Consider the following 9,640-nt stretch of genomic DNA (forward strand, 5'->3'; position numbering starts at 1 on the left):
AGGTGGGAGGTGGAGCAGGGCAGGGCCAGAGGGGCTTAGTGCAACTCTATCTCGCCAAGGTAGACATTTAGACTAAACTTAACACCGCAAAGGATATTTTCCTGCAAAACGGTCAAAAAAAAGACGAACAGACAAATCCCAACATGCAAACTGAAGGCTGAATTGCTTTTGTCATTTATTACTGTTGGCTGACAGGAGTCTGGCAGGAAAACCTGATGTTTCTCTTAATGTTTCTCAAACTGTCTCAGCGATGTGGCATTAAGAGCAGTCAGCCAAGTCAACAGCAACCTCTTTAGTACTTTTTTTACATTACATTCTTAAACTTTAAACGATAAAACATATTTTAATAACTCCTGATTGTGTAACTTACGTTACATTTATTTACTTTTATATTCTTATTATTTGCTCAGTGTACAAGAACCATTAGTGAACCGCCCCTTCAATTTCATCGTACTGCTTCATAATGACATTCTTCTTCTTTTGATAGATAAGCAATATTTCTGTATTTGCACAAACTAATTTGGCAATTTAAGCATGTCATGGTTTGCGGTTGGATGGGGAGGAGGCGCAGAAGCAGTGGGGCAGTGGTGCAAGCAAGCCTGTAATCAGAAGGTTGCGGGTTCGAATCCCGATCCGCCAAGGTGCCATTGAGGTGCCACTGAGCAAAGCACCGTCCCCACACACTGCTCCCCGGGCGACTGTCATGGCTGTTCACTTTGTGTGATGGGTTAAAAGCAGAGGACACATTTTGTTGTACGCACCATGTGCTGTGCATCACAATGACAATCACTTCACTTTCAAAGCGGCAGGAAAGAGATTTTTATTTATATACAAACGACACAATCACAATGCCGAACTGAAGGAAACAGAAATTAACTTAAATGAACCCGAAGACAGAAACACAAAAGGAAATAATGTCCATATTAATGTGGACTAAATGTGAAATCTCATAATCTCATAATAGGGCACCTTTAACTCACACGCCTTTGGGTTCTGCACCCTATTTTCTGGCCCTTGTGCCAGTTTGTGTTGTATATCGACACATTCCCTTCTTCATCATGACAACCTTCCGCACCTATTTCAGCTTTGCACCCGAACCGTGACGAGGAAAAACATTTTATTATACAGAAATGATCCTGTGGACAAGACCTGAGAATCTGTTTTTCAAGCAGACCCATCTGTCTGGGTCTGATTCGCTCTCACTGATTAGTGACGGTACGGAGAAACAACCGTTGCCATATAAAATACAGAGAACAAAAGGAAGCCCCCTTTATGAGTCACCGCTGTTGAAATCCTTGCCGTTAACGGCCATCTGAATGATTCGAGTGGCTCAGAGCATGCCTGAACCAGCATAACTCGACAGCAGATAACGAAACTTCATACCCAGCATATTCTCTCATGGTCTCCTGGCCTCAAAACAAAACACTGTTCTTGTGCAGACTGCAGCTCCCGGCGCGATGGATCGGTGGCCAAAAACAGATCTATGCACATGGCATTCTATGCTGGTATGTGGTGGCCCTTCATGGGAACGAATCCCTGTGTAACTAGGCCAAGATTCATGCCTCCTCCTCGGACTCCTGCTTGGAGATGCCGTTATCGTTCATCCTGATCACCGTAAATCCCCAGCTGTATCTATATATTCCAACAGTAAACAGCTAACACATTTATTTCAAATAAATACAACCTTCTACTCTTCGATTCGCTCAATATTGACACTCGGTGTGTGTGTGTGTGGCTCTGTACATGTTAAAATGAAACATTTGAAATTACAATGTACATTGTTTCTACACATCTCTGTTAAGATGTTCAGTAGTGTGGGATTATGTTCAAAACAGGTGTCACAACAGGAACGCAGGAATGCCGGTCAAACCAGCCGTACAAAGTTCATTATCAAACCTCTGCTTACATTATCTCCTGTCGTCACCACAGAAATAAACCATCTGTACTCTATGTGGCACAGCATTTAGGTCAGTCTTCCATTGTCACTGCTTTCTGTCACACACAGAGAGTCAGAGACGAAGAGCTGTAAGTGAAGACGGGGTGGGGGCGTTGAAGATTATCAGTTAGGAACAACTGACTAGTAGCTTGCTTCTCTGAATTTAACCCATTATTAATGCTGGCTCAAACTAAAGATCCCTGGAATGGTGGCCTGACCTCTAATCGGAAGGTTGCCGGTTATAATAATAAATTGAAGTGATTGTCACATGTGATACACAGCAGCACAGCACACGGTGCACACAGTGAAATTTGTCCTCTGCATTTAACCCATCACCCTGAGTGAGCAGTGGGCAGCCATGACAAGCGCCCGGGGAGCAGTGTGTGGGGACGGTGCTTTGCTCAGTGGCACCTTGGCGGATCGGGATTCGAACCGGCAACCTTCTGATTACGGGGCCGCTTCCTTAACCGCTAGGCCACCACTGCCCAAAGGTGCCACTGAGGTACCACTGAGCAAAGCACCGTCCCCACACACTGCTCCCCGGGCGCCTGTCATGGCTGCCCGCTGCTCACTCAGGGTGATGGTTAAAGCAGAGGACACATTTCATTGTGTCACCATGTATTGTGCTGTGTTTCACAATGACAATCATTTTTCATTGGAGTGTAGAGCATACATGTGTCAGATATTCATTTTATTCCTTAATATATAAAGGAAATTTTTCAATGTCTGTTCTCTGTTCGCTCTCAGTCCTACATTTACATATACAGCATTTATAAGACACCCTTATCCAGAGCTACTGACAGTCCCTCTGGAGACAGGGGTTAATTGTCATGCTGTGACATTGTGGTCTTCTGGTTCATTGTCAAGTGTCTCACCCTCTAGGCCAATAGCACCCTACCTAATCAAATGCCAGACTTACACCAAAGGAATCGGAGAACAGAGCACCTACAAATCCAGCTGCCACAGGGTGAGGCCGCTGATCTGCATCCACTCTCAGGGGAAGGAACAGCCTCCTGGTTCTGTGGCCTTGCCAGCCTGAGAGCTGACAGGCTCCACCCAGCATCCACCTTTAAATAGCACCTGTATATGCAGTCATGGGCATGTCCTGTAGTGAGGTGCTACTTTAAAGCAGCAGAAAGTGAACAGCCCGTGTTTACTGCTGTGCCCATTGCCATTTTGTACTCTCTCAACTTACTTAATTTATATTTGTGTATTTTACTAATTTACTTTATAATAATTCATTTTAATAATTAACATTATTGTAGTGAGGTAAGAAATACTGCTTGATGAGCTATAATTATAATGTGTTTACAGTAGTTACGGTCCTTTTGGAAAAGGGATTCTACTCCATTAGTTTCCACGCCCACATCCACCAGCCCTAGAGTTCATGGAAGGTCGTGTGTCTGATCCAGATGAAGAAAAGCCAAGACCATTCTAATAAGCTATACAGCAAAGTCAGTATCACAAATAAGTAGATAAAGGTCATTTTGATTATATTAATAATATGAAAGCACAAGTGAAAGTGTATTTCTGTGGAAGAAGAATTAATTACACGCTAAGGTTTTCCTCCTAATCTTCTTTTTCACCTTTCTTTATGTCATTTTAAAAGGGGCAAAAGCATGGGTATTTCATTTACATTTACATTCAAGGAATTTGGCAGATTCCCTTATCCAGAGCGACTTACAACGTGCTTCCATGTTACAATCAATGAAGTGATCAATTCTGGTTCACTAGGACCCCCAACTATGAACACAATCTTTTTATTCACTCTTGTTGTAGATTCTGTACATAAGTCAGACAATAAGAATCTAAATATTCTCTAAAGAGGAAGGTCTTGAGCTGCCATTTGAAAATACTCAGTGACTGAGCTGTTCTGACCTCAAGGGGACGTTCATTCCACCACCGAGGGGCCAAGACGGAGAAGAGTCTAGATGAATGTCTTCCTTTTACCTTCAGAGATGGAGGGACCAGGCGAGCAGGACTGGAGGCTCGGAGTATACGAGGTGCAGTGCGAGGTGTAATAATTTCAGGAGTCATAATGCTTTAACGTATAATGAATATATCAAATGGGCAAGCGCACATGAAGACACAGATAATATGTTTAACACCAAATAGCTACAAAAAAAACCCCAATACAAACCAACATCCTCCTATTCTTGGTGCTCGCCATTTATTGTCACATAACAAATGCAGACACCTACCCCAAGTGCCCCACCAGTCTACAAAACGTCTTTACCCGAGACGATCATTACTCAAAAAATGCAAGTCATTGGGAAGTTGTGCATATAGGCCGAGAACCAGTAATCACATCCGCTTTATTATTACTGAATGAATAGGCTGAACCGATTTGGCAGATGAATTGTCAACTGGTGCACTAACACCAGACTCTGCCCCTGGGACAACAACAAAAAAAAAGGATGACGTTTGAACACATTTATCCTCTGCCGTGTGCGTGTATCGAGTGGCACAAATTGCATTTTGCTGACTGCTGAAATCACGCGGTGGGTTCGGTGGCGGTAAGGTTAGAAGTCGCCCATTGTTCCATTAATGGCATGCCAGTGAGCAGTGCGACACCTAGCGTCTACACGCGGCAGTGCACCTCCCCTTTATACCTGGCGACTTCACATTAATGAGTCGTTATAAGTGCACGATTCGTTATGAATCGCGTTCATTCGTTTTTATTCGGTCGTGCCCCCTTATTCTACCTACGGTGGACAAATTGCTCTTTATTTAATTGTTCCTTTTTGACGAGTCGTGTGCAGTTCCTCTGTTGATTTGCACTCTACGCGAATGTAAAATACAGCGCCGGGGCATTTAAACGTGTGCACTACGTTCGCTGCGTTTTTGGGGTGTAAACGTAGTCCGTCCTGCCATATAAAGGGTGACCGGGCGAACGAACAAGCTCCCGCCTCCCGGAATATTTCATGCCGCGTTAAATAAACCCCCCACGTAATTCACGGCGCCGGGTTTGCAACCACGGGTACTTCGGGTTGATGCGGGGAGACGTGGCACCTGAAAACCTTTCCGTGGTGTCGCATTGCACGGGACAGCGCGACGTAGCCGGAGGATTCGGGCGCTCATTACCGTCTCGGCAGCCATTTTGATAACGCGATGCCTGCAACGGGGGCTCGCCAACCACAATAAAACGAGGCGGACGAAGGGACAGAAATAAGCGCCTGGAGTGGCCTGAGAGAGGGCACCACGAAGTATTTACCGGATACTTAACGCCCAGTTTAACTCGCGCAAACCCAGAAAGAATAAAATAAAAATAAAAAAAACAGCAGGCTGTCTTATCAATAGCGTGGCGCTTTCCAGATGGCGCCAATGAGAACAAAGAGGAGGGCGGCAGGAGAGTTTAAAAACGGTGTGCCGACACGCTGATTGGCTGCCCCTGGTCGGAATGTGTGTTCGGCTCTGGCCAATTGTCTTGGCCGCTTGGAATACATTATGATAATTCGCTGGGCGAGTTTGAGTGACGTCCAAGCCGACCAATCAGGTGCGAGACAGCAAGGCCAGCCCACTGAAACGCAAAGAAGGCGGGGCTTAGAGGGGGAATTGGGTGCGAAGTAACATGGTGGCAAAGTAATCGTGTTGCGGCCATTGACTGGGATAGAGCGGCGTGTCACACCTCGACACTTTGTCCTCCTTTAATTTCCCTTTTTATTGATTTCGACTCCGGCGTGTTTGTTCGGTTTGTTTTGTTGTTTTTTTTTTTGCTTCCTCCCGCAAATCGACTCGACGATGGAGATGAAGAAGAGGATCAGTTTAGAACTGAGGAACAGGACCCCGGCCGAGGTACGGTAATATGCACACAAGTTTGGGGAAAGAATTGCATCGGGGCGGCGAAGTCCGCAGGCCGGCTCCGCGGTGCACCGGGAACCGAGACCCGGGAAAGCGGACCGTTTGCTCGGGCGCGATGAGCGGAACCCGCGCCGACGCGCCACACACACCCGCCAACGACGCGCCCGGCGCGCCGGAGGGACGCTGGTGCTGAACCGGGCAAAACTTCGCTGAACTTCGGTTCGGTGTGCGTCCTCGGACGCCGCGGTCGCGGGAGTCGGGGGGCGTCTCCGGGGTCTGCCGCCTCCGCCACCCTCACCTCCATTTATTCCGGCCGAAACAGCCTCGTCATTAAACCATCGCGGGGGACGCGGAGGCAGCGTGGACTTTTGATGTGTTGTTCTAGTTCTGTCGCCGCGTGTCCCCGAGGTGCATCGAACCTCGTGTTCGGCAGCGGTTCACCGGGTCGACGTGCCGCCGTTTAAATTCGCGTGTAGTTCGGTTCGCACCAAGCGTGGCTCCAGCCGTCCAGTGTGCCGTCATGGAAGGACCGAGGAGGGGGGGGGCGACGACAATGTGACATGTGTAGAATCGTGAACCGTACAGTAACGCGTGGGGGCGCGCAGTAAAAGTGATCATTCTTATTTTAAAACGAATTGAGTGAGTAATGCGTTTTATGGCCAACATGTGTACATGTACTCCTGTATATCTATACACACTTTCACAGTTTGGTTTGATATGATTCAGTAGTATTTTGCTCTTTGACTTTAATACTCATTGGAATTTGAATTGAAATGGTATGAAATTAGTCCAGATGTTTGTCACCTCGCAGTGAAGCCGGCCGGTAATCGTAAGGTTGCCTGTTCGAACCGCCAAGGTGCCACTGAGCAAGGCACCGTCCCCACACCCTGCTCCCCGGGTGCCTTTCGTGGCTGCCCACTGCTCCCACGGAGGCCATTCTGTATAGTATAAAATAATCGCGATGAAATGGAAAAACATCTCCACGTGTCCATGAATTTTAGTGCATCTTAAGCGAAACATGTGGTAGACGTTTGGCAGGTGTCTGCTATTTCTGCAGTAAGGGTTGGGTACCTTTTATTGAAAGATAAAATCTGATTAAAACTTATTAAATGAGCTAGAGGCATTAAATATTTCCAAAAAGTATTCTTTGGTTGGAGCTCTCAACAGAAATGACAATAGTCCTGCCACAGGGGAGCATATTAATACACTGACAGTTTGGGGAGGGGATTCCTCTGCTATTATCGAGGAAGAAAAAGGTAAATAGAATGACTTTCACCCTTGTCCTGCACCACCGTTCGGTCTAACCAAGGCATTGTCATATTTTGCGATGTAGGTTGCCGAGCTAGTGGTGGATAATTGCCGGTCCAGTGATGGAGAAGTGGAAGGCATGTCTGATGACTTCACGGGACTGGAGTTTCTGAGTATGGTGAACGTGGGTCTCACCGCTCTGTCAAAATTGCCCTCCCTGCCAAAACTGCGCAAGGTAAGCACCTAAATAAAGTTCTGGGTTCCATTATTAAGCTCGTGTACGTTGAGTACGTTGTGCATAATATCCATTTGCATCTGTGCAGCTGGAGATTAGTGATAACAGCATCTCAGGAGGCTTAGAGGTGTTATCAGAGAAATGCCCCAATCTGACTTACCTGAACTTAAGTGGAAACAAGATCAAAGATCTGAGCACGGTAGAAGCTCTGGTAAGTCCCAATGGGTGTCCTCCTTTCTGGAAGTCCAACTTTTTGGTTTTGTGTTTCTGTGTTGCCTTAATCTATTTTTTTCTTCATTTTTTTATGTAGCAAAATTTGAAGAACCTGAAGAGCCTGGACCTGTTTAATTGTGAGATCACCTCGCTAGAGGACTACAGGGATGGCATTTTTGAGCTGCTGCCACAGGTCACCTATCTGGATGGCTTTGACCAGGAAGACAATGAAGCACCAGATTCAGAAGCAGATGATGGTGGGTCTAGAATATAAATTCATGTGGGTTTGAAGGGTTTTTTTCTTTGGTTCACAGCTCTTCAAGTGTAGTATTCTTCTGTTAAATTATCCCTTTTGCAGTTTTTTTGCCATCTGGATGAACCCATGTGACTTCAATTATGTTCGGGTCCAAGTCAGAGTATCATCTGCATACTTCTACTCTAGAAGAGTGTGAAGTGTGTTCTCACCAAAATATTTCATGTAGTCTGATGATGGGATGGAATTTATCAGTGCACTGAATTGAAATGAGAAGCCCTGTTTTATGATTACTTTGTGCAGATGATGATGATGAGGATGAGGATGGTGCTGGGCCAACTGGTGACGGTGAAGATGATGAAGATGATGAGGATGGCTCAGAAGGTGAAGAGGAAGTTGGCCTCTCTTATCTCATGAAAGAAGGCATTCAGGTAGTGACTTTTCTGTTTCGGAAATATCAATCTTTGTCTAAAAAACCTGGTCTGAGTGCCATAACCAGACAAAATTTGTATTTATGAGATTTAATGATTGCCTCGTAAATGTAATAGTTTTGGATTTGTTTTAAAATTGATGCATGTCTTTGTGTTGAAGGATGAAGAAGATGACGACGATTATGTAGAAGAGGAAGAGGAGGAAGACGTTGAGGGTAAGCACCTGTCCATCTGACCATAGTTAAGTGGGACAGGAAGCCCCACTACTACCATTGTGTACATGAGGAAGACCTCTGTGGGACTGTCCCCGTAACTGCCAAATGTCTGCTTTCTCACAACAGATGAAGATGGTGCTGTAGTTCAGGGGGAGAAGCGAAAGCGAGACCCAGATGACGAGGGCGAGGACGATGAAGAGGATGACGACTAGCACTGTCCAGTGAAACGAGTGTGTGTTCTACAATTAAGCTATAGATGAGAAACATGAAATGGTCTTTGGGTTTTCAGTTTCTTTGTATATCATAGATATCACTGTAGTGGATAAAGTGTTACTCCCCCACCCACCCACATACAATGCAAAATGGCAAGATTTTAATTCCAAAATGACAAGCACAGGTGAGGATGCGTAACGTCCAGCCCTTTTTGGCACTTTTGCGCAATGTTCTGGTTGCATGTGGTGGGCTTGTTACATGTGAAGTGGGTAAGGTTCTGTCTCTTAGGCCTCATTCACACATTCCTTTTGTAATGTCTTGTAAGAATCCTGCTAGAAGACGAACGGCACCCTCTATTGATGTTTGCCATTGTCGTGACTCCCCCTAAAATCCAGTTATTTAGAGCAAAACCTACCTTTTGTGTCACTTATGTCTGATTTTATATAGGTGATTAAATATCTCCAAGCAGCAAGATTTATAAAAGCTTTGTGTAATAATGAATTAATGTCCTCCAGCCTCAAAAGGTTTGTCTTTTTGCATTTTGCCTCCCTTTGGCATAGAATATAGGAATCATTAACCTATTATGTGCAACGTTGGGAATTGTGTGTTTTTTTTTTTGTTTTTTTTTATTAAGCATAGTATGTTAATGACCTGTCATTGTTGCTAAGGCAAAAGGCTGTAGGAGATCTCTGAATATCCCAGATGAGGCATACTGCTCAACTCCTAATGATCAGAAATCAGAACTTAAATGCTCAGGTGGACCAAAATTTTGGAGGCTTCCATAGATCTCCAGAAGTATAATCGGTCATCTCACTGTTTCTTACTTAGTACTGCTCACTTCGACTGCTTTTCTCTCTGTCTCTTTTTTTATGATTTTTAGAGTGAATTTTACGCTGTTTGACCTGTAAATAGATCCTGATCCATCTATCATGTAGTCCTTTTGTTAATAACTATTTTATCTTTTAAAAACTTGCAATATCTTTGGTCCTTTTTGGAGTAATGCAAAGCACAGGTCAGGATAAGATTCAGACCTTTGATTTTCCTCAATATAGCTATATTTTTGGTCCTCAGCTGTCAATAAACCTGTGTTTTGGA

The 9,640-nt window shown here is 44.9% G+C and overlaps 1 protein-coding gene across 1 annotated transcript; it reads left to right on the plus strand.

Moving 5' to 3' along the window:
* The first annotated feature begins 5,522 nt into the window (after positions 1 to 5,522).
* On the plus strand, positions 5,523 to 9,640 carry LOC114790287 (acidic leucine-rich nuclear phosphoprotein 32 family member E-like). The gene is made up of 7 exons (XM_028980225.1): positions 5,523 to 5,731; positions 7,071 to 7,220; positions 7,309 to 7,431; positions 7,531 to 7,690; positions 7,990 to 8,117; positions 8,278 to 8,332; positions 8,459 to 9,640. Exons 1-7 carry the CDS (start codon positions 5,678 to 5,680, stop codon positions 8,542 to 8,544), a joined length of 756 nt encoding a protein of 251 aa, XP_028836058.1. The 5' UTR covers positions 5,523 to 5,677; the 3' UTR covers positions 8,545 to 9,640.

This window comes from Denticeps clupeoides, chromosome 5, assembly GCF_900700375.1.
Source record: "Denticeps clupeoides chromosome 5, fDenClu1.1, whole genome shotgun sequence".
NCBI classification, from domain to species: domain Eukaryota; kingdom Metazoa; phylum Chordata; class Actinopteri; order Clupeiformes; family Denticipitidae; genus Denticeps; species Denticeps clupeoides.

What these genes read in the sequence shown, in the direction of transcription:
- LOC114790287 (XM_028980225.1), top strand. Translation starts at nt 5,678, where the DNA reads ATGGAGATGAAGAAGAGGATCAGTTTAGAACTGAGGAACAGGACCCCG. An exon ending in CCCTGCCAAAACTGCGCAAG is followed by an intron (nt 7,221 to 7,308) that starts GTAAGCACCTAA and finishes GCATCTGTGCAG; the next exon opens with CTGGAGATTAGTGATAACAG. An exon ending in AGATTCAGAAGCAGATGATG is followed by an intron (nt 7,691 to 7,989) that starts GTGGGTCTAGAA and finishes TACTTTGTGCAG; the next exon opens with ATGATGATGATGAGGATGAG.